The sequence below is a fragment of the Vulpes lagopus genome, chromosome 15 (assembly GCF_018345385.1).
Source record: "Vulpes lagopus strain Blue_001 chromosome 15, ASM1834538v1, whole genome shotgun sequence".
Classification (NCBI taxonomy): Eukaryota; Metazoa; Chordata; class Mammalia; order Carnivora; family Canidae; genus Vulpes; species Vulpes lagopus.
In genome coordinates, this window is record NC_054838.1 from 20,149,717 (window position 1) to 20,175,751 (window position 26,035).

General features: G+C 39.1%; 2 protein-coding genes and 1 pseudogene across 2 annotated transcripts; 2 read left to right on the forward strand and 1 right to left on the reverse strand.

Moving 5' to 3' along the window:
* Positions 1 to 1,014: 1,014 nt before the first annotated feature.
* LOC121476096 lies at positions 1,015 to 6,414 on the reverse strand (annotated as a pseudogene).
* Positions 6,415 to 15,578: 9,164 nt separating this feature from the next.
* Positions 15,579 to 16,529, forward strand: LOC121476236 (olfactory receptor 52K1-like). The gene has a single exon (XM_041729969.1). The coding sequence runs from the start codon at positions 15,579 to 15,581 to the stop codon at positions 16,527 to 16,529; it is 951 nt and encodes a 316-aa protein (XP_041585903.1).
* A 7,709-nt stretch (positions 16,530 to 24,238) lies between these two features.
* On the forward strand, positions 24,239 to 25,192 carry LOC121476097 (olfactory receptor 52L1-like). The gene is given in 1 exon segment (XM_041729840.1): positions 24,239 to 25,192. A coding segment is annotated over 1 exon segment (948 nt). The 5' UTR covers positions 24,239 to 24,244.
* The last annotated feature ends 843 nt before the right edge of the window (positions 25,193 to 26,035 follow it).

Below are 26,035 nucleotides of genomic sequence, written 5' to 3' on the forward strand. Positions count from 1 at the left end.
TTATTATCTCTTTTGCTTGTTATGGCATGCTGTGACTTGATTTAGCAAAATGTTATGATTATTAGCACTTTCAACTTGAAGAATTGAAACAGAGGGAGACTTTACAAGTTGCTCAAGATCATGTGGAAATTCTGGAACAGAGCAAGAATAAGAGGGAGAATAGTGCAAAGTTTATGCAGTCAGACTTCCAAGGAATAGAATCTCAGATACCCTACTTGAAAACTATGCTAGTCGGGCAAGTTTTGTAACTCCCAGTGCCCTATATCCTTTAGCATAATATTATATGCACCTCACAGGGTTATTGTATTAAATCAGGTTTTGTGTGTGTGTGTGTGTGTGTGTGTGTGTGTGTGTGTGTTTGTGTGGATCTCAGTTATCTGGCCTATGAAAAGTACTTAGTACTTGTTAACCATTAATTATTATTATTATTATTATTAAGATTATCTGGTACAAAAATAAAACTTTTTTCCTGTCTTTTAAAAATAAATTTATTTTCCTTATTATGGAAATGACATGAAAAATGCACAAATATGTATGTTACAGTCAATTCATGTAAACAGTTTTAAAGTCTTCATTTTCTATTACTATTAATGAATTTTTTGAATAAATTTTTGCATACATTCAGACTATTCCTTTTGGATATTTTTCTAAAAACAGGATTACTGGAGAAAAGAATATGAACATTTATGAACATTTCAGTATATTTTTTCAAATTTCTTTTTGGTACATTTGGGTCACTTTATGTTCCTATCAGCTGTGTATAACAGTATTAATCTCAGAATAGCATCTGTGGTCAGCAACATTTCACTTTTCTGTTCTTACTTATTTTAGTAACAGGAAATTTCATTATAATTTTCATATGCCTATTTTGATCAGTGAGACTGACAGTTTTCATGATTTTAGTGGCCTATTTTTTTTTTCCTAGTGAGAGATAAAGGCAGATTATAACCCAGGTCTAGTGAATCTAAAATCTCTGTTCTTTCCTCACCCCTTAATGGCCTTCTAAAGCTGGAGTTACTTAGTGGGCATATTTTCACTCAGCCCAAGCAGTGTCTGGAAGCCCAATCTGAGCTCCTGCATCCTGAGTGCATAGACCATGGGATTGAGTGCAGGGGGGATAACATTGTGCAGCACATTAAGGAGCACAGGTTTTAGGGGAATCTTTTTCTCTGCAAGGTGTGTGACAGCACAATGATACCTGTGTAGAAGAGGATGAGGATGAAGTGGGAGCTATGGATACCGAGAGCCTTTGACATTGCTTCTGGTGAGTTCAACCTCAGCACAGAGCGAAGGATTAACACGTAGGAAGAAAAAGCCAGAGCCTTATCACTCCCAATCAGGATTCATGCTAAGATCAGTTGGTAAAATTTATTCACAGTGATGTCATCACTGGTCAGACTGGTGACTCTCAAACGAGAGCACAGGCAGTGGTCAATTTTATTCTTGGATCAATAACATGACTGGGAAGCCAGTATAGGCATTGGGATAGTAAACAGGCCATTCCTAAGCACCATAAATCCTGTGGCTTTGATCACAAAAGCTTCAGTGACTATGGAAGGGTATCGAAGTGGGTGACAATTGGCTGCATATCTGTCCACTGCCAGGCAGAGAAAGGTACGGGATTCTGTGCACAAGAAGCAGTGGATGGCATAAATCTGAGCAAAGCACTCAGGGAGGCTGATGGTCTTGGCATTAAACCAGAAGATAGTCAGGATTTTTGGCATGATCATGGTGGCCAGGCCCATGTCCACAACTGCCAGTATGCCCAGAAAGTGGTACTAGACACATGCAGCATGGCCTCATGTTGGATGGTGATCACGATGAAGAGACTGGCACCAAGAGCTAAGATGCAGAGCAGAGTCGGGCAGAGAGAGCCATTGCTGCCACTCATGAATGCCTGGGAGCCCCAGGAGGATGAACTGGGAAATCTGGAGGCTGCAACTGTTGGTACAGTAGTGGAAGGATCCATGATACAGATGCCCTGTTCTTAGTGTCTGTCCATAAAACTGAAATAGGAAGAAGGTTGCATTTGAAAGTTCAGCTCAGGATCCTCATAATGCAGACTCCTACCAATGATCCAGTTTATTTTATGTGTGAATAGCCCTCAACTTTTTTTTGCTCCTGGAAATATATTCCACAGAGGAGGAATAAAACAAGCCAAAATTTGTTCTAAACATAAAAACTGGAATAACCATTTATCATTACCACTTATGTGTCTAATAAACATGTTCAAATATATATCAAGAATAATCTTTTCACTAACAGATAACAAATATTAATATTTGGTTTCCTTCCATTTTTCTATTTTATATTTAGGCAGTTTATATTATTATATGAGGAAAATTGTATCTTGCCTTTGTATTTTAGTAGTGTGTTCTAGAACATAAAATAGGTACTCAGTAAAAATTTATAACATGGATGAATAAATAAACCATAACTTTCCAGTATCATTAAAAGCAATGTAGAATCTTAACTTTGATGACTGCTTTTTTTCTATATTTGGCTGTTCCATAATTTACTCATCACTATCTTATTTTCAGACTGTTTCCTTTAAGTAGAATGTTAAAAACGATATAAAAGTGATACATACAAAAACCATAGCCGTCTTAAAATTTTATTTTCAGTAGTATTTTGTTTTTAAGTGTCATACATGTACATGATTAAAATTCAAATAAAATAAAAAAATGTAAACAATGGGCAGAAGAATTCTGTGCTTGGGTCTCCCCAATCTCTTCCTTTTTACCAGAGGCAGCCAGTAACTTAGTTTCATAGGAGTCCTTCCAGAGATAGTTTTTGCATGAACAAGAATATACATATGTTTTCTCATAAAAGGCAAAAGTAAATGTTAGCATACTAATTATATCCTTTATCCTTTGTTTCCTTTCCTTTTCTTTCTTTTTTTTTTTTCCTTTTCTTTCTTAATTATCTTGGAGACTACTCCATATCACAAACTAGATATGCCTCACTGTTACGTGCATGATTTCCTGACACATGGGCATCTGATAACTTAATGAAAACTTCTGACGTTCAATTTGTTCCCAGTATTTTGTTACAGTAAAAAATTGATGAACTAAATGTACCTGTTCATCTATCTTTATGCATATGTATAAGTTTATTTATAGGATAATTTCTAAGAATGTAGTGAGGGGTGAAATGGGAAAAGAAAGATTTTGATTGATATTGCCAAATTATTTTTCAAGAAGTTATTTTGCCCCTGTATGAGAATATGGGTATTTTAATGCTCTTGATGTTTACTGTAATTTTGCTTCATAGATACACTGTATCTGTGTATAGAACCACAGTTTGCTCAGGACTGTGTTTATTTCACCATATCCATCCATTTCATCACAACCCAAATTAAGAATTTTAACTTAAAAAATTATTAATAGAGTAAGTAAAAGTTGATATTTCAATTTTGGTTCAGTTTTCACTTCACTATTGAGTGACCTTTGATATTTTTCTTTTTTTTTTAACTTTGACATTTTCAAAGATTTATTTTCCACTTATGTGCTTCCTCACTGATTTTCTCTTTTGTTTTTATGTGCAACATATCTCATAGCACTTGAAAAACACTATTTCATTTAATACTCAGTGGGAGTCTCACAGTACAACCTTATTAATTTGTATGGATTCATTATATCTTTTTTTTTTTTGGATTTCATAATATCTTAAGGATATACCTTAAGAGAAGATATATACCTCTCTTGAATTTTCTGGAAATATTTCCTCCAATTCATTTTCCATTATGCCCTATCTTTTCTAAAAAATGATTTTATACACATGTATACAGAAACTTTTATGTGGTCATAACAACTGTACTTTTGTATTTTTTGTGACTTTTAGACTCTTAATAATGTAAAATCTAGTATTTTAATAAACATTCACTAGCATATTCTTTATGAAAATTTAATTTTTAAAAGAATTGGAAATTTCAGAGATACCTGGATAGCATAGTCGATTGAGTGTCTAATTCTTGGTTTTGGCTCCAGTTTGACCACAGGGTTGTGAGATTGAGCCCTGTGTCAGGCTCCATGCTCAGTGGGGAGTCTGCTTGAGTTTCTCTCTCCCTTTCTTTCTGCCCCTCTTCCCTGTTCTCTCTCTCTCTAAAATAAATAATTAAAAAAAAAAGAATTGGAAATTTCACATGTAGTGAAAAAGTATCTAAATTAATTTCTCCCCACTTATAGTTAAACCATTGTTTCAGCACTATTCAGTAAATGAGGCTTCTTTCTTCCCATTGTTCTGAATGCCCTTTTTTGGTCATATATTAAATTCCAACATATATTCGAAGAACACTGCCTCCCAGGACAGTCTTTTCTGTTTTTAGTGTCACTACCAATTGAATAACGTATTTACCACATGGTAGGGGAGATTCTTAGTATTTCTTCATTTTTTTAAAAAAAGATTTTATTTATTTATTCATGAAAGACAGAGAGAGACAGAGAGAGAGAGGCAGAGACATAGGCAGAGGGAGAAATAGGCTCCATGCAGGGAGCCCGATGTGGGACTTGATCCCAGGACTCCTGGATCACACCCTGGGCTGAAGGCAGACTCTAAACCACTGAGCCACTCAGGCATCCCCTTAGTATTACTTCAAAAAAATGCTTTAAAGTAAAATGAATTAAAATGATTTTTTTTGGAATATTATATTTAAAAGTACAAATTAATTATAGAGGAATTCACATCTTTACTCATTGACTCTTTCCAGTCAGAAATCTGTTTTTCCTTTTTGTCATAGATAGTTTTGGAATTTTTTCTATTATTATTACTTTTGTCTCCCTTTGTTATTTCCTAATTGGCTACAGTTACCTAATAAACCTTCTGATAACTATTATTTTTTAAGATACTTTTCAAAATATAGTTCTTTTACACTATTGCTTTCCAAAGCTAATGGTTTTTTAGTAAATTTTTCCATTTCACATTTTTTTGAATAGAAGAATATATATCCTTACCATTAGGTAAGTTTGACTATTGTAAGTTTTTTTTTTTAAAGATTTTATTTATTTATTCATGAGAAACAGAGAGAGAGAGAGAGAGAGAGAGAAAGGCAGAGACACAGGCAGAGGGAGAAGCAGGCTCCATGCAGGGAACCGGATGTGGGACTCCATCCTGGATCTCCAAGATCAGGCCCTGGGCCGAAGGCGGTGCTAAACCGCTGAGCCACCCAGGCTGCCCCTATTGTAACTTTTTATTTTGCATCATATTAAAATATTTATAGGTTTCTAAACAATTTATAGGTTTCTATTTATAGGTTTCTAAACAAGGAAACAGCAATAGTCAACATCTGTGTCTAAGTCTGGACTTGAAGTAGAATGTCTAGAACTTTCCCTTCAGTGTCACTGGCTAATGGTTTTCTGATGAATGGTCTCTATTAGTTTTGGTGATTTGATGTTTATTTCTAGTTCTTGATTTAAAAAAAAAAATCAGAAATGGGCAAATTCAATCCTATCTCTTTTCAGGATCTTGGATCCATAATTTAAATGCAAGGATCTCCTGCTGGCACCATTCTTTCAGCTTTGATAGCATATCTCGGTCAGGCTCTGAGAGGTAGCCTTTGGTTACTCTTTTGTTAGGCAGGGGTTTCTACTCACTCAGTGTCATGTTTGTCCCTTGTTTTCCATATCTCAGACTTTTGTCTCTGTAGGAAAGATCTTAAAGAAAAAGAAGGCCAAATTCAGGAGGATCAAAAGAAAAAAGCAAAGTGAGAAAGCCAAGAATGGGGAAAAAGAGAGGCAGGGCAACCAGAACCCAGAGCTAGAAACACAGAGCAAGAAAGTGGCCCCCTTCTTCTTTCCCTTGGCCCCTGGTTATTTCCTGCTATGAGGTCCTGTAGAGATCCTCCCCTAATGGAACTGCCTTCCATAGCTGCTTCTATTCTCTTGGCTACATCTGTCTTTTATGCTTTTGTTGCTGGGAGTATAACTTCTCCTCTCCCTTGGGGCCTAGGCTATTTCACAGATTGGAGGCCCAGACTTGCCATAGACCTTCTCGGCTACTCTCTAGGTCCTCTATGAGGCTCTCTGTAATCTTTGTTCCTGTGTACAACAAGGCATGGTGTCTTTTTGCCATAGCCCCAAATGGCCCCCAAAGCTCTTAGAGGTATGTCAAGCTTGGCTCAAGTAATAGAAGTACTCAGCCCCCAGTCCCATGGAAAGGCCTATTAGGTGGTCACTCTGCCTTTAAATTTTCTTTTTTTAATTTTAAAGTTAGCTATTTACTTGTTTTTTTTTTTTTTTTAATTTTAAGCTTTATTTTAATTCCAGATAGTTAACACATAGTATTTTATTAATTTAAGGTGTAAGATATAGTAATTCAACACTTTCATATATCACCTGGCACTCATGACAACTGCATTCCTTACTCCCCATCACCTATTTAATCCATCCCCCTACTCACCTCCTGTCCAATTACCATTTGTTCGTTCTCCATAATCAAGAGTCTGTTTCTTGATGTCTCTCTTTTTTCCCCTTTTGTTTCTTAAATTCCGCATCTAAGTGAAATCATGTGGTATTTGTCTTTCTCTGACTTATTTTGCTTAGCATAATACTCTAGCTCCATCCATGTCACCTGCAAATGGCAAGATTTCATTCTTTTTTTATGGCTGAATAATTTTCCATTGTATATTACTCATATAATATTCTTTTTTATAGCTTTTTAATTTTATATCTATCTATCTATCTATCTATCTATCTATCTATCTATCTATCATGTCACATTTTCTTTATCCATTCGTTAACTGAAGGACATTTGGACTCCCCAGACCTACTTTGTTAAGGGGTTTTATCATGAATTGATTTTGGACTTTGTCAAATGCTTTTTATGCATTTAGTGAAATGATCATATGGTTCTTATCCTTTCTCTTATTGATGTTTTTTTTTTTTCGTCATGAGCCCTTTTTTGTTCATGTGAGTAACTTCTACTAATCTTTTGCTTTGCACCTAGGTATCACTTCTAAGAATCCTTCCCTGATTTTCCAAGTCTTTTTGGATCCCACTCCTGTGTACAACCATAATGTCCAAAACTTCCCCTTTTATCAATCTTTGGATAGAATTACAATTGGAATTATATGCCTCTTTTCTCCATTACTTTAAGCTCTGTGAGAGCAGGGCTGTGCCTATTTAATCCATTATTTTATTCCTCAATTCTCTCAGGGTAGCTGGCTGATCATAGATGTTCAATAAATATATTGAATCTTTTTTTCTTTCTGTTGCTATAACACCATACTCTGTACTCAGTTATGTATAATAATATATAGTAAAAATATCAGCATCAAATTCAACTACTTTAATCAACTCTCCAACAGGGGCAAGATGGTGGAGGAGTAGGGTCCCCAAGTCACCTGGCCCCACCAATTTACCTAGATAACTTTCAAACCATCCTGAACACCTACGAATTCGGCCTGAGATTTAAAGAGAGCAGCTGGAATGCTACAGAGAGGAGTTTGCTTCTAACAAGGTAGGAAGGCGGGGGTGGGGTGGGGTGGGGAAGAACCAAGTGGGGGAGGGCACCCGGGAGGAGCCGGGCTAAGGCCCGGGTTGGCCAGAGCCTCCGAGGCAGGAAAGCCCCGCCCTGGAGAAGCAGGAACTTTAAAAATCTGCACCGGATTCTTCCCGGAGGGAAAGGCGCTCGCAGGGAACTCGGGCAGAACCGCAGGAGGGGCAGAGGAGTCCCCAGGTCCCCGGGGTCACCAACAGAGGAAGCGCGCCCGGGGAGAGCGCCCCACACCGCGGGCCCAGCGGGTAAAGGGCTGGAGCGCCCGGCGGGGCCTCGGGAGCAGCTCGGGGGGTGCTCCGGGAGGGGGCTGCGGCCTGCTGCCTTCGGGAGCTGGGCCGGGAGCGTGATTCCAGGAGCTCAGACCCCGGACCCCAGGGCGCAGGGGACACAGCCCAGTATCTTGCGCTCCCCTGGGGCAGGCGGGGCGGGGAGGGCACAGGACAGCGAGGACGCTCCTGCTGCCGGGCTCACCCAAGCTGTGCAGATCGGCGCCCCCGTGGCCCCGGAGCATCCAGGCCAGCGTGGACTGGGAGACTGCGGGAGTGACTGCGGGAGTTACTGCGGGAGCTGACTCCAGGGCGGAGACCTGGCTACTGCCAGTGCTGTTGTTCCTCCTGGTGTCACCCTGTGCCTGGGACTGAGCGGGGCTGCCAGGGAACAGAGGCCTCACAGGGTAAACAGCTCCCACTCAGCCCGCACCTGGCAGAAGACCAGCTGGAAGGTCAGGGGAAGAGCAAGTTCTTGGTCCAGCAGCGCTGGAAAGCTCCAGGGGAAGTCGAGGATTTACAGTATATAGAATCAGAGGAAACCCCTCCTATTTTTTTTCTTCGTTTTTCCAGTACAACTCGTTTTTATATCATACTATAAATTTCCAATTTTTTCTCTTTTCCCACCTTAACTACAATATTTTACCACCTCTTCATTTTTAAGATTCTTCCTCTTTGACTTTCATATTTCTTTTTCTTTTTTTTTTTTTTGACTTTCATATTTCTACAATGACAGGTCCTAGATATATTTTCCACTTCTAGATTCCCTTCAACATACTCAACTTAATTTTGGGAGATATACAAGATATATTTTTTTTGTTTGTTTGCTTTTTGTTTTCTCTGCCTTATTTTGTTTTACAATGGCAGAAGTTAATACCTTCTAAAACATGACCAGTATACACCCAGAACCAAGTGGTATACCATGCTGGTTCATTCTGTGAAATTCCTCATTCCCATTCTGCCCCCCTATTTTATCTCATTTATGTTTTGGTGGTCAATGTTGGGGCCCTCTACAAGTATTTCTGGTTTATATAAATTTGGGACTAAGCATCTTCTAACATACAGAACTTAATATACCCGGAAAGAAGAGGATCACCCTCTAGAACCACTCAGGTAAACTACATTCTCCCTCTACTACAACTTCATCACCACCAACTTCTCCCAGTCACACCCTTTTGTTTCCTCTCTCTTTTATTCTTCTTCTTTTTTCCTTTGGGATTCTTGGCCTTTTATTTTTTACTACTTTATTTTAAAATTTGTTTTTCGGGAAGCCCAGGTGGCTCAGTGGTTTAGAGCCACCTTCAGTTAAGGGCGAGATCCTAGAGACCCAGGATCAAGTCCCACATGGGGCTCTCTGCATGGAGTCTGTTTCTCCTCTGCCTGTGTCTCTGCCTCTCTCTCTCTCTCTCTCTCTCTCTGTGTCTCTCATGAATAAAGAAATAAAATCTTTAAAAATTTATTTTTCACTTTAGTGGTCCTTTTGTTTTATTTTGTTCTGATCTTTGTTTTCAATTTCTGGTCTCTGACCTCGGCAGAAACATCTGGGAAAATTTACTTAGGTTGTGGGTGATATTCTTGTGCAGGCCACTCATACAGTCACTCTTCACAGAGCAAAATGATTAGAAAGAAGAACTCACCACAAAAGAAAGAATCAGAAACTGTACTCTCTGCCACAGTAATTATAGAATTTTGGATTACAATTCAATGTCAGAAAGCCAGTTCAGAAGCACAATTATAAAGCTACTAGTGGGTCTGGAAAAAAAGCATAAAGGATTCAACAAACTTCATGATTGCAGAAATTAGATATAATCAGGCTGAAATTAAAAGTCAATTAAATGAGATGCAATCCTAATTACAAGGAACTCCTAAACTGGAGGTCCTAATGATGAGGGGTGGAGAACCATTTACCACTCAAATGGTCCTCAAAAGAAAGCTAGGGTAGCAATCCTCATATCAGATAAATTTAAGTTTATCCCAAAGACTGTAGTAAGAGATGAAGAGGGATGCTATATCAGACTTAAAGGGTCTATCCAACAAGAGGACCTAACAATCATGAATATTTATGCCCCGAATGTGGGAGCTGCCAAGTATATCAATCAATTAACCAGAGTAAAGACAAATTTAGATAATAATATACTAGGAGTAGGAGACTTCAACACGGCACTCTCTGCAAGTGACAGATATTCTAAGCACAACATCACCAAAGAAATAAGAGCTTTAAATGATACACTGGACCAGATGGATTTCACAGATATATACAGAACTTTGCATCTGAACGCAACTGAATATACATTATTCTCAAGTACACATGGAACTATCTCCAGAATAGACCACATACTGGGTCACAAATCAGCTATCAACTGAAACCAAAAGATTGGGATTGTCCCCTGCATATTTTCAGACCATAGTGCTTTGAAACTTGAACTCAATCACAAGAAGATATTTGGAAGAAACTCAAACACGTGGAGGTTAAAGAGCATCCTACTAAAAGATGAAAGGGTCAACCAGTAAGTTAGAGAATTAAAACGATTCTTGGAAACTAATGAAAATGAAGATACAACCATTTAAAATCTTTGGGATACAGCAAAAGCAGTCCTAAGAGGGAAATACATCACAATACAAGCGTCCCTCAAAAAATTGGAAAAAAACTCAAATACACCAGCTAAACTTACAGGTAAATGAACTGGAGAAAGAACAGCAAATAAAACCTACACCAGCAGAAGAAGAGAGTTCATAAAGACTTGAGCAGAACTCAATGAAGTAGAGACCAGAACTGTAGAACAGAACTGGTTGAAACTGGTTGAAAGTTATCTAGGTAAGTTGGTGGGATCGAATGAGTTGAGGCCTCTACTCCTCCTCCATCTTCTCCAACCCTGCATTGTTATTTCTATTGTAAGGATTGCCAAGATTTCTTTTGTAAGAGTTTAATAGAATTTGCCATAAAGACTTAGTTCAGTTTCCTCCAAATTACCCCATTGCCAATGCTTTCTTCCAGATTTTCACCAATTCTCACCCACTCTGATATCACATCATTTTATGTCCAGAAGTCTGTGAAAGAAACGTATTAAAGTGTGAATCAATCTGTGCCACTGTCCTCTTATTACCATGTAGGGCTGTGGGGCAGAGTACTCAAAACCTGCTACAGTCAGGGTCAACCTTCCTCTCAAACCTCATCCCTCTGCACTGCTCCCTCAATATTGCTCTCTTAGCCTTTCATCCAGAATTTCATACTTTGTGAGTTTGGAGTCCTTTTTAGTACTAATGAGTCATTCTGGAATATTCTATTCTACTCTTCAACTTCCCTCTTTAATGTTTCCTTTTTTGTGAAGCCTTGCCTGATCCCCACAGGTATAATTAGATGCTCTCTCTCCTGGGTGTTCTAATCTCTCCATGGTGTGGCCGAATGCCTCTGCTTTACCTTTGGTGGTACTTCGCCTTAGTTTGATGTGTATCTTCCACTTGACCTCATTTAAAATCTCTGAATTTCTTTCCACAACCCTAAGAGGAGCTCAGGAAATATATATTTTCAATACAAATTATTGATCCCAGTACTTGTGACTATTTTTGGAGCTTTGGCCAATTCCATCTTTCAATATTTTACACAATTTCTGACTTTAGGTGAAGGTCCAGAGTGTTAGTCAGCCAATCGATAGTCACACTAATCTAGAGTTCTAGTTATGAGACTTTTCTTTATTTTCTGGGCCTGAATTTCTATGTCTGTTACCATTGCCTTTTAAACTGGGCTTTGTATTGCTCTTGCTACTTGTTCTGCCTACTCCTTCCTCCTCTGCTGGGGTTCTGGGCCAGTATTTTCTGCTTAATTATACCTCTCTCTGAAGTCTCAGACAACACAGCATCATCTGCTCTAAGCTCACTATTCTCCATATTGACTTCTCTGTTAGAAAACTGACTGCTTTAGGCTAGGGTTCCTAATCTTGGCTCTACCTGAAACGACCTCTACTATGTCCTCTTCTTTCTGGAACTGGGTCAGTACCCTTAAAGTATGGCTCTCAGAAATGGATGACCTGATTTTGGGTACTGATCCTTCCCATTAAACCTTGTGCTGTTCCCTTCCCAGATAGCCTGGGTTGCTCTTTGCCTTTCTGATAAGGGATTATCATTTGCAGATAAACAAGTCTCGCTGAGTCCTGAACTATAAAATTGCATGAATTTGTTCTTGTTTTTTACTTTGGCTCCATAAAAAATAACTTTTCCCCTCACAGGGAGTTTCTTCCCAGACTTGATGAACACATGAAAAATCTTGCACGCCACCACAAGTGTTCTCTTGTGTAAACTGTACACATTCAATTTTTAAAATACCTCTTAATCTATTGAATCCTTCTCAATCCAGATCCTTCATACTCTTGAATATTCTCCCATAGATTAACCTAGCACCATTTCCAGGAGTGATTTTGGTGGCTGATATGAGAGTCAAATGTAGAGGGATTGGTTAAGAAGGGACCGAGTTGTAGGTAATTTCACTTAAGGTGAGATAGTGTATAGATGGTAATATCTACAAGACTTGGCCTATTCTTATACCTATCATTTTGAGTTCAGGTATTTGACTTTGTCTTCACTCTTATTCCCTGGCCAGGTTCTATTTTCTCATAAAGTCTTTTACTTATTAATCCATTCTTTCTCTCATGGTTCCACCTATAGAATGGTCGGGGGAGAATCATTTACGTAATGTTGTATGTTGATCCTAGTGTTGGCCCTCCTCATCCCTGCTTTCTTCCTCACTCATCCTAGATCAGATCTTGCTTGGCCATCACATCAGTTGGTCCTACTCCCAATGGTAGGAAACTTTACCTTGCTTCTGGCTGCAAGACTTTGGCTGTCTCTGGGCATGGCACCCTGGAGTACACTGTTCAAAATATTCCCTGCTGCAGCTCTTCCCAGGGGCCCCAGTAAGAGAGATCTTGTTAAACCTTTGTTTGAAGAAGAGGCAGAAGTACTAATTGGTGTCTGGGTGGTGGGAGCTTCATTTTGGATCCCTACAGGCAATGCCTGGAAAGGTGCCCATTAAATACCCTATTCTTGGAACTTGACTGGTAGCTTAACTTCTTCTCATCCTTCTGTAGTTTAAACAGTGCAGCTCTTTGGTGAGTAATGGCTAAGGGTAGGCCCAAGTAGGAGAGATACATATAGGCTTCATCCACAAATTAACTTTCCACCAACCTTTCCTGATCTGGATAATCTAATAGACTGTCTGGGGTGAAAATGCATGGTCTTGATATCACTGGGAGAAATTGGAAATACCATCAGTGTTGATGATGTGTACATCATTAAAAGTCTATTTGGACCTTTTGTGTTATATGGACACAGGCAAGAGAGAGATCAGGTGTGTGAGAATTACTTCCTCTCAAGCAGGCAAATATCCTTCTAGTCCTGGTTCAATAGTAAGCTATTTGTAAATCTGTTCCTCTTTGAAGCCCACAGGGTGAGTCATAGAGAAACATTTATGGAGGCACTTCACTCTGTGTCCTGGATTATTCTGGTTCTAGGACCTCTTACCTCCCTTAACCTTCTTTCCTGATAGAAGTAAAGGAGCTGAGCCTACTGAATCATACTTTTCCTTGAGGCACAAGGTTATGATGAGGGATATTTGTTGGGTCCTGAGGGGCGTTGGAGGTAATTATTTCTTAAACTGTTCTGAAGATACTGTCATATTCCACAAAGTGGGCAGAGGCTTAAGGATGGGCAGCTTTGAGGATAATTTGAAGCAGACACTCAGGTGATCAGAGCCACATTTCTTGATACTATCTGACCTTTCCTCCCCTACCACCAACACACATTGAAATATTCCCTGGGGGTGCTTCGGGGAATAGCGTGTGGTTGGGAGGAAAGAGGGAAGCAATGTTGGAGAGGATATGGTATTTTTGACTATTTGTCTTTGGTTTACTACTATATAACACCCACTCATTGGATGAATATATCATCCCTTGTCAAATCAAATGCATTGTTTCTGAATCTCTGAAGTTTCTGTTGCTCTTAACCAGATTCCTCCAAATGGGTTATTCATTTCTTACAATTCAGTGGATATAGTATTACTATTTTCAGCTCTTGACAAAGGACTTTCACATATTGTATCTCATTGGATTCTCATAATGATCTTTTGAGACAGATTTTAGTATATTCATTACACATAGAGGAAACTAAGACTTGGAAATAGATGATTTGCTTCAAGTTACAGAGCTGACATATGGCAGTAATAGTACTGAAAATCAGGACCTTGACTCCTGGTCCAGAGTCTATTCCATGACACTAGAACTATAGGTCTACTTTAATCTCTCATCTTCCCAGTTCTCTTGCCTTCTGTGGAGGTTATGCAGTTTTCTTAGCAGCTGTGGTGAAGGTATGGCCAACAATCACATAGCTTCTCTTGGAGATAAAAGTAAAACATTCTTGGCTGTTTTAAGCTGTGCTGTTTCTTTTTTCTTGGATTATGCTCCTGGCTGACTTCTTTCCGTCATGCTTAGAAACTACTTATTGCTGTCTCTGGAATTGTTAGATCAACCCAGATGCATCTTCTCTGCCTGGAATGTGAATCACTTATCTTATGCTCCAAAGCCCTCACAGACCCTAGACCCAGGTCTCTCTGTATTCCTGTGTTTTTCTTTCACATGGAGCATTGGGGCACTGGAGGTATTGAGGGATATTGGGGAGACCTGTACTCCTTAAATTATTCCTTATCTACCCTGCTATTTGATTCCTCTACTGCCCAGCCTTGGCCACCAGCCCTGGATGTTTTTCCTTGACCCTGCAGTAGTCTCTGCTAACACACAGAGAGGGTGATGACTGCTTAGACCAGGGATCAGGGATCCGTTGATGTAAGCTCTTGTCTGATTCTATCACTAAATAGATCTGTGACCCTTGGACATTTACTTCTTTTTAGATTTCAGTTTTCTAACCTACAAAACAATGATTTTGAGCACAGGATGTATTGCAGAGATGAATAATTTTGTACACTTTTTGTGGATACATGAGAAATGGGACTGGAGGGAATATCTGCCATTTTTTCTTTTGTTCTCATTAATTTGGCATGATTTAGAATTCTTTGGCTTTCACATGATAGCTATTACCAAGAACTTCTGTTTTTTTTGTTTTTTTTCCAGGTCACCACAACTCTGAACTTTGTGTCTACCTCTGTATACCACTGCATTGAAGGAGAGGGAGATACAGGATTGAGATACTGGGGAGAGAAATAAGATATAAACTGTGAAATGATTGGGGAATAATTCAAGGAAGAACCTAATCAATGTTGGAGTTTTCAGGGACCATTTATTCTGTAATCTGGCAGTGAAGTGAAATTTGGAGGAGTATTGTCTCTCCATATTAAGGGAGTTTCCAGATGTTAGGATATTTGGCAATTTCAAATGGAAGTTAGTGATATAAGATTAAATAACCATGTGAGGTCAGTCTTAATTAAATCTAGTGCCAGCATTCAGAATTTGAGAATGTGAGCATTATGGGAAGGGTTTTTATTTAACATTAGTTTCTGGGCATCTGCTAAAATCTGGTTATGTCATTTGCTTCAGGTCATAAATATATTAGCATATTAAATTCTAGGACCTGGTTTCTGAACTTCTTGTCCAGTGCATTTCCTTTTGGACCAAGTGACTTGCCTCTTCTGTGTTTGAAGATCCTGCAGAGATATTAACCAAGCTGAAAATTATTTTTCACTGTTTACTGAAACCTTTGGGGGAAGAATGATGGTGACAGTTAGTGGGACCATATATTTTGAGCTCCCTATCACTGAATTTAACCTGTCTCTTTTCTTTGCAGTAGCTCTTCACTCTTCTAAGTGAGATGATCACCATGATTCTTTCCAATAATTCTCACTTCCCACATACTTTCTTCTTGGCTGGTATCCCAGGACTGACTGCTGCCCACATTTGGATCTCACTTCCCTTTTGCTTCATGTTCTTCCTGGCAATGACTGGGAATTGTGTCCTGCTTTTTCTTATCCGGACAGAGCGCAGCCTTCACCAGCCCATGTTTTTCTTTCTTGCCATGCTCTCCTTTGTCGACCTGGTTCTCTCCCTCTCCACTCTGCCCAAGATGCTGGCCATTTTCTGGTTTGGTGCTACAGCTATCAGCTCCCACTCCTGTCTTTCCCAGATGTTCTTCATCCATGCATTCTCTGCTATGGAGTCAGGAGTGCTGGTGGCCATGGCCATGGACCGCTTTGTGGCCATCTGTAACCCACTACATTATGCAACTATTCTTACACCATTTGTTGTTGCCAAGATTGGAGGCCTGGTGGTTCTGCGAGGTGTGGGATTGACCATCTCCTTTCCAACCTTGGCTCGTCGGCTGCCCTACTGTGGCTCTCATACAATTGCCTATACCTACTGTGAGCATATGGCAGTAGTAAAGTTGGCCTGTGGCGCCACCACTGTGGATAATCTCTATGCCTTTGCTGTGGCAATCTTTCTTGGTGTGGGGGATGTGGCCTTTATTGCTTACTCCTATGGGCAGATTGTGAAGACTGTGATTAATTTTCCTTCACCTGAGGCACGTGCTAAAGCAGGCAGCACATGTACAGCTCATGTCTGTGTCATCCTCTTCTTCTATGGACCAGGCTTTCTTTCAGTGGTCATGCAGCGCTTTGGCCCACCCACAGCCTCTGCTGCTAAGGTTATTCTTGCCAATCTCTACTTGCTCTTTCCCCCTGCCCTGGACCCCATTGTCTATGGGGTCAAGACCAAACAGATCCGTGATCAGCTGTTTAAAATGCTAAGGCCCAAGCAGATTGATCCCACCTGAGTATAGTTCTCATCATCTGGCTCTCAGGGCAAGGGTAGTCTTGCCCTGTGGAGCAGGAGCCTCATAGCCCAGGATATTTACCTGGTAAATATCAGGGACAGTGAAGAGAAAGAAAATTAAGTTTTCTTGAGTGTTTGGAAGTTGGGAAATCTCTTCTCAGGTATATATAGTGTTTAGATACTGGGATGGGAAATGGAAGTGCTGGGGTGTCTCAAGCAAGTAATTTTTTGAAGACATCTTTCTTCTAAGAGTTTGTGATTTACTTGTGTTGATAAGATAAATGCATCAGGAAATTAAGAAACAATGACGATTTCTATAGACCTGGAATAAGTGACTTAGATCAGGGAGAGATGAACTGAGTGCCTGTTTATACATATGAGAATATGGGCCACTTCCCACCATCATGACACTGACACATAGTATGTGGGAGCTGATAGGTCTTCTCTATCAGTGAAACTTTGGCATCACAGAAATAGGGGTGGAAAACTATAGAAACTCTTTAGAGTTTCAGATTCATGAAAGAAACTCTTTAAAATATTCATGTTCCATCTGATTCTAGAAATACTTTAGTCCATGTGCTTTCATTCCTGTTTTTGAGATGGATGATCTCTGACTCCTATAGTATTATGTATTTTTAATCTCTAATAGTAATGATATTTTTTCCATTTTTAGTCTTTTGGTAATTCTTTTGGCCATTCTCTTCCAGTTTCTACTATAGGCACTCACTTTTTAATATGTTTATTGTATGTTCTTAAGTATCCTTGCAATGTATATAGCGTTGATTGAGTGTTATGTATTCCTAATATACATAAATGTCCTTCTCTAGTAGCTCATATGTCCTTGCTTCTTCCACGCATGGGTAGTCCGGGCTTTTCCTAGTGGGAATGCAGCTCCCTGTCTTTATCCTTGCTATTGGTACTCATCTTGAACTTTAGATCAAATCTCATCTCTTTGAAGAAGAGTTTTAAAACTAGATCAGGTCACTTGTTTTATGAATTTGGAGCTCCATGTATATTTCTTTCATTATCTATCAGGATTTAAAATTATCTATCATCTATATATTATCTATCTATCTATCTATCTATCTATCTATCATCTATCTATCATCTATCAATCTACCTATCTGGCTGCCTGGATGGCTCAGTTGGTTGAGCATTGGACTCTTAATTTCAACTCAGGTCATGATCACAGGGTTGTGAGATTGAGCCCTGAGTTGGGCTCCCTGCTCAGTGGGGAGTCTGCTTGAGATTCTCTCTCCCTCTCCTTTCTGTCCCTCCCCCTGCTCATACTCTTTCTCTTTCTAAAATAAATAAATAAATAAATAAATAAATAAATCTTAAAAAGTTATATATATATATATATATATATATATATATATATATATATATATATTGATTGGTTGAATGATCTCTGTCCCCCATCTCTACTAAATGGTGAACTGCATTGTATCCTTAACATAGTATCTGACACATGATAGGCACTCAATAAATGTTTATTTAATAAATAAATATTGTTATTTTAATGGACTATATCATTGCTAGCATGTTTCCTCATCAGTCGCATTGACATATGTGTGTTTTGGATTAAATGAATATATAAATCTCAAAATGTGATACAGGTACTCAGTAACTTTTTATTGAGGAAATTAAATAAGTTGTCACAAAACCAACATTGAAGTCATAATCACTATTAACACTACTGTCTTTACTGCTATCATTGTGATGATCACTATCTCAACTTTTTTTTTTTTTTTACTATCTCAACTTTTTTTTTTTTTTTACTATCTCAACTTTCAAATGTAATTTCATGTTTTAAAAAAATTTCAACTGATGATATTTTGGACACTGTGCAGAAGAATGGAAGAATATGATTACTCTTCTAAGGCAAACTCAATGCTGTGTATAGAGAATAAAATCAGAAAAATAACATTTGTCTTCCTTCTTATCTTCATTTACTTTTGTTTTCTCCATTATTTTCTTCTTCATCCTGATTGTTTACCAGGCTCTCGTTGTGATGATGAAATGACCTTGAAAATAGAGAAACTGTGATAAAATGTGATAGTGCTGTGGTGGATGTTGGTTCCAAGTCACTGAATGGGAAGTAAGGGGCAGGAAAGGGACATGGGTTGGGTTAGGTTAAAGAGATGCTATAAATGACCAAGGTTTAGAAGAGTGTGAGTCTAGGTTGTTGAGTGGGCAGATGGAGAGTTATGGCTAAACTTATGGTCCCTAGAGGGAGTCTACCTCAGTCTTTCTCCTAATTAGCTTTTGCTCTATGCCATACTCAGTGATCCCAGGTTTCCTTTTTTGTGTATAGCACAGCAGCATTATTCACAGTAGCTAAAGGTGAAAACAACCCATGTATCCATCAATAATGAATGGATTAGCAAAACTGCAGTATACACGTATTAGTAGTCCCTTAAGCAGAATGAAATTCTGACACATGCTAGAGCATGGATGAACCTTAAACATTATGGTAAGTGAAATAAGCCAAACACAAAATGACAAATATTGTATGATTCCTCTTATATGAAGTACCTACAATAGGCAAATTTATAGACACATAAGTAGCATAGAGGTTTCCAGGGGGCTATAGGAGACAAGGATGGGAATTATTTAATAGATACAGAGCTTCTGTTTGAGATGATGGGGAAAATTTTGGAAATAGATATTGGTGTTGGCTGCACAACACTGTAAATGTACCTAATGCCACAGAAATTATAACTTAAAAGTGCTAAATATAAAATTGTAACATAAAATGATAAATATAATGTTAAATATATTTTTCCACAATAAAAAATAACAACAACAAACCCCCAAGAAAATAGGAGTTCAAAGAAAAGGCAAAGTGGAGACCTCCCTCTTCTCTTAACTCTATTCCATGGGTTGGAGTGAAAGAAAGAGCTACTGGAGACGTGCAGTAGGATTCTAGAGGAAGATTCCTTTTTTTTTTTTTTTTTAAGATTTTATTTATTTTATTTATTTATCCATGAGACACACAGGGAGAGAGAGAGGGGCAGAGACACAGGCAGAAGGAGAAGCAGGCTCCATGCAGGAAGCCCGATGTGGGACTCGACCCCAGGTCTCCAGGATCACACCCTGGGCCAAAGGTGGTGCTAAACCACTGAGCCACCCGGGCTGCCCCTAGAGGAAGATTCCTTAGTGGGAGGATGGATGAGTGTACTTATTACCAATGGGTGTAGAGTCCTTTATGTGCCTTAGCTAAACTTGTTTTATTTTATTTTATTTTTAAAAAAGATTTTATTTAGTTATTCATAAGAGAGAGAGACACACACACACATAAGCAGAGGGAGAAACAGGCTCCACGCAGGGAGCCCGACATGGGACTCGATCCTGGGTCCCCAGGATCACGCCCTGGGCAGAAGGTGGTGCTAAACTGCTGAGACATTGTGGCTGCCCTAAACTTCTTTTAAGCAATCTTAGTCTGAATATTTTATATTAGTGTAAAAATCTTTTTGTTTTTTAAAGATTTTATTTATTTGAGAGAGAGGGAGAACGAGAGTCAGAGAGAGAGAGAGAGAGAGAGAGAGAGAGAGCATGCATAAGCAGACTCCCCACTGAGCAGGGAACCTGATGCATGGGCTCCATCTCAGGACCCTGGGATCATGACTTGAGCCAAAGGCAGATGCTTAGCCCACTGAGCAACCCAGGTGCCCCTAGTGTAAAATCTTGAGGATATGAGCAGTTCCTGTTGTTCAGCTCTTACTCCATGGTACCTTGAGCCCTTGAGGAAAAAAAAACTTTGTATATAGGCTGTCTTATTTAATGTTTACAAAATGCATATGAAGTTGATACTCGCACATCCATTTTTTTTTTTTCTGATAGAAATGTTATGGTTCCTACTAAGTGGAGACCATTTATTTTCTCACACTTCTCATACTTCTTCTTTGGTAGTGCGTTACAATGAGTTCACTGTTCTTGTTCCCCAAGGCAATTTTCAGGTTTCCTTTTTCCTCTGGAAAAACAGATTAGCAAAGGAATAAGCATGGATTGGTACTTTGTTGTTGATATCTTTCATGCAGATCATTCTCTACTACTCCCAGTTACTGGTATATCTCCTTATTGCTATTCTTCAGTAAGGATGACTAAGTTAATATCTTCTCTATTTTTTGGCCCCCCATTACCCTGGTGCAAGACTTCAGGATTTATGCAAATGACCCATTAAACACTCTGCATTCTCATATTCTTGAGTTCTTTCTCCCAAGATCCCTCCCTCATTTACCCATTCCCATGACATATCCTTGAACCTCTCTGGAGATCACTGTGTTTGTCTCCAAGACATCTCTCAGCATCTGTACTTCACCTTTTCTTATGCATACTCCTAGCATGATATTTGATAATGAGATTCTGCTCATGTCTCAATCTTCTGCTTAAAATCTTCCTGACTTCCACTTCCCACTGTCCTTTAACATGACCTAAAATGTGCTACTATGGTTCCTGCTTATACCCCAGGCTCAGTTCCTGAATATTACATCTCCAAATTTCATGATTCTTTCAAGCATCGGCAATACCAAGCTCCCTTCTCTCTTGCCTCAGGGTTTTGTATTCTTAGCCTACCCCTACAACTCCTTTCACTTTTAACCCATTCTTCTGGTACCTAACTTGAATTAGGGGGGATTTTCCTGCACTCCCGAGAATGAGAAGTTTCTCTTATTATATGTTTGACATACTGTGGTTTTAATTTGTAATACTTATAACTGTTATTAGGTTTCTGTGATTACATACATAATATATTCCATCCCATAAGCTATGATAACAAGGATTGTTTATCATATTATTTGTCTTGTTTAACATCTAGTAGAGTATATGGATTTGGTAGGTATTTAATACTACTCAATGAATGAATGAATAAATCAAACTTCCTACCAGCTGTGAATGACATACTTGTTGATTGGTGAAGTAAAAAGACTGTGCAATTGAAAAATTATTCCAAAGGAGAATGTGGCTGCTGGAGTGAACTGTAGCTGCTTTATCAGATATCCAAGGGAAGGATCTGTCTGGTAATGGAGAGATACGATAAAAGAGGTCTTAGCCATCTCATTGGGAACTTGTTTGTATGGAGTCTGAGAATCAATATCTATCCCATATTTGCCATGGTAGACTTGATATCTGTGGACCTGTAGCAAACCCTCAGAAGAGAAGTAGAGTGCTTAATTCACTTGAGACAGGTGCAATTTGTCTTAGATTGGATCCTCTAGAAATAGTCACTGAAGCAGAGATTTGCATGCAGGAAGCTTATTGTGAAGTATACAAATTACACTTGTCAGGGAGTAAGGGGAACAGGATGGAAAATGAAGAAGTTAAACTATGATCCAGTTACCCCCGATGCCTGAGCTGATTCCATGGGGAGCTCCTGAGCTGAGAAAGTACTTCAATGTTGTTTCAAAAGAGAGATGTTCAGCTCTTTGTATTTGTACCTAGATAGGTCATTGGGTGAGAGTTGCACTCAGAAAGGAAAAGTAATCTTGGGTGAGGCAGCTCTCTGTTCAAGGGAGAGTGACTCAATTATGAACTTTTAGCAGCCCACACTCTCAGCAATGGGGGAATGAACACATTTAACCAGAGTCCACTAAAGAATTTATTACTCTGAGTTTGACCTGTGAGAATGAGAAATCTGAGCTTACAGAGAAATATGAGCTTTCCTAGCTCACTGAGCATGCAGTTTCCTATGACAGATATCAAAGTGGATAGACTTAGAAGTTTGACCAACACTGGACAAACATGAGCCACCTGGTTCCACTCCCTCTCTGCCTTTCTGCCCAACTAGTTATCTCTGAGGGAGTTGACTTGGCTCTGTGGGTCTCCATGCAATCTGGATGCTAACTTTGGCTTTGTCTAGAGGTGTGTGTGTGTGTGTGTCCTCTGGGACATGCCAGTTGGTAATAACATACTCCCCACTCAGTGTCTTATTGACAGTCACTAGACCTACTTTGGGAAAGTATCAAGAATGGACTTGTCTTTCATGGTAAGATTGAAGAACTAAGTATAAATTTGCACATTATTTTTAGGATAACCTATATATCATAACTTTATATACATCATTTAATTAATATTTATAACAAACCATTAAGATTTGTATTATTTGCTCTACCAACAGGTTAGGCAATCTATACTCAGAGAATGTAAGTAGCCTACCATGGTTTCATTTATAGAATATGAAAGGGGCAGATTTTAAGCATAGTTGTCTGCCTACAAACTTTGTGTCTATCCCCGGTACTGTGACGCCTGTACTAGCTAGTTTATAATTATGAAGTTTAATGAAAAACTGTTCTTTTCTTGAGACAAACCATTTAGGCATTGAAAGGATTTCTATAATTAGATAAAACAGAAAATTGTGGCTGAACAAAAAAAAATTCACAAAATAGAGTTCTCCTAACTTGATTAGTGTAATCCTCATAGAGCTAATGAGTCCTTTCTAAGAGACAGTAGCCAGTAGACTCTAAATTTTGAAGGACAAGAAAGACCAATTAAAATAATAGAGGAATAAGAAGAATACACAAAAGGCATATGTAAAATAAATTGATGTACTCATATAATTCCAAGAACATTGGAATAGTTCATTCAAAACATATATGTGGAAATTTGTTTAAGTATAAGTCAAAGTAATACAAAAGATAGCCTTTGAAAACCTTGTTTGCCAGTCTTGAATGTTAATTTTATTCTATGGATTAAATGGACTGAAGGATTTTAATCTTAGTGTTTTGATGTATTTCATAATCCTCTGCTTTAAGAATGCACAGTGGATAGGAAGGGGTTAATGGCAAACTCAGACGGATCTAAGGAAAGAATCCAGGTGATAGAAGTTAGGAATATGCACTAGGCTGTGAAGGTGGAGGGTGAGAAGAATGAGTGAATATTAAGAGATTAAAAGGTAGTCAACAGGAACTGGTGAAAATGTAAAAAGGATGAGAGAGAAGAATGAATAAAAATCATTTTGAGTTTCTACATGAAAGAGCATGAGGAAGGTGAAGTGGATTTGCAGTGGGAAGAATATGCAAGTTAATTCAGTCTCAAATTTGTTGAGCATGTGGAATAGATATTTAGGCATAGATAAATGGAAAATGGATTTGGGTTTCAGAAAGGTATTTGACTCAGAAACCTATATTTGGAAGAAATTAAAACATATAGATGGTCAAAATACGGCAAATGGATGAGCTCAATCAGAGATACTGTATAGAACAGGGGAAGGAGGAGAGGATGAGGCCTTGGATTCAGCCACATATAAGGGAGAGGTAGATGGAGAAGGTGGTGGGATGGGAGATATAGGAGGAACAACTAACTGTAGGGTGCTGTGTTATGGAAACTGAGGGAGAATACTTTAAAAGATAACAAATTGATATGCAGTGTTTAGTAATGGCAAGAGGGGATACAGAAGATCCTTTCAAGTGGACATTCCAAATGAGGAGTAATTGAATGGTAGAGTCTAAACATCTCTCTAGAAGCAGCATGTTTACTCTTATCTGTAAATGAAACTAGGCCTATCATAGTTAAGACATGTGGATGTCTTACCTTAAAGACCTTGTCTCAAGAAAAGGGGATTCTCTTCTTTGTATCTCACTTTATTTTCTTGTGTTTCAGTTTCAGCTTGTTTCTTCTCATGAAGATGGTAGCCAGATCTAGACACTGGATGACCCACCAGGAATGGGGCAATCATGATTTTGGTTTCTTTTCTCTCTTCTGTCTTCCAAGCCATTGATGATGACCTTTAGTAATTCTAGCTGGAGGCTACTCCAGCCTTCTTTTTTCCTGATGGGCATCCCCGGTTTAGAGGAAAGCCAGCACTGGATAGCATTGCCACTGTGTTTCCTTTATGTCCTTGCTGTAATGGGCAATGTCACCATCATCTTCATCATCTGGACTGACTCATCCTTGCACCAGCCAATGTACCTCTTTCTGGCCATGCTATCTGGCATTGACCTGGTGCTGGCCTCCTCCACTGCACCCAAAACCCTTGCGGTGCTCCTGGCTCATGCCCATGAGATTGGGTACACTTTCTGCCTGATCCAGATGTTCTTCATCCATGCGTTCTCTTCCATGGAGTCAGGGGTACTTGTGGCCATGGCTCTGGATCGCTATGTAGCCATTTGTCACCCTCTGCATCATTCCACCATCCTGCATCCGGGGATCATCGGGTGCATTGGGATAGCAGTGCTGGTGCGGGGGTTAGTCCTCCTCCTCCCCTTCCCTATCCTGTTGCAGAGACTCCTTTTCTGCCGGGCCACCATCATAGGCCATGCCTATTGTGAACATATGGCTGTTGTAAAACTTGCCTGCTCAGAAACCACAGTGAACTGAGCTTATGGGTTGGCAGTGGCTCTGCTTGTGGTTGGGCTAGATGTTGTGGCCATTGGTATTTCCTATGCCCTCATCCTGCAGACAGTGCTGAAGGTACCAGGAGGTGAGGCCCGACTTAAGGCCTTTAGCACATGTGGGTCTCATATTTGTGTTATCCTGATCTTCTATGTTCCTGGAATATTCTCCTTCCTCACACATCGCTTTGGCCACCATGTACCCCACCACATCCATGTTCTTCTGGCCACACTCTACCTCCTTGTGCCACCTGCACTCAATCCTCTTGTCTATGGGGTGAAGACTCGACAGATCCGCCAGCGAGTACTTAGGGTTTTCTCCCTAAAAGGATAGATCTGAACAGTCATTTTCTTCTGAAGCTCCTGCCAAAGTTACTGCCAGGAGCCCCTGGCTGGTCTAGGCTATGCGGCTAGGGACCATTCCACAGTAAGGAGTCCTTTGAGTACTGCTAGTCTCATAGCAAAGAACACCCTTGGGCACTTGGCTCCATCCATGGTTGGGTTACTTAGATGGAAGGATTTGTGATTTTTTTTCCCCGTCCTTTTTTTCCCTCTTGATCCTGATATTTCTCTACTCCTTGTGTTGTGGGACGTTAGATAAAGTCAATAGATTATGCCTCTGGATTGCCATTTTTTCCCCTGCCTTCACCCAGTGACTGTGGAATATCATTTAATAAAGGAATGAGAGGTCCCAACTGTTGCGTGGTTTTAGTTTAGAGTGTCTTCAAATCCTCAAAATTCTGTGAGTTCTAGGTCACTGGGTTCCTTTGTAGTAAGAAAGTGTTCTCAAAGCATTTGACATGTCCACTCTGTGAGAAAATACCTTTTATTACAATATAGGTGTTACTCATTTATTTAAAACAGACCTAAGTGGGGCAGGTACTGTAATAGACTCTAAGAATAATATGTTATGATTCTTATTTTCAAAATATAAACTTATATGTACATATAGTAGATTTCTTTTTTAAAAGTTCTATTTGTATTTTTGATATATTTTGATTTATTTATATGTTTTGCTTAGGACAAGGAGGGAATAAGTATTGAATATATGTATGTTTTTTAAGTTAATTTAACAAAGGAAAAGTAATCATGTAATTATTAGTATGGTATAATCATAAAATTTGCTAGTGTCTGGTATTGGAAAATTTCTATTAAATTTATAAATTATTATTATATT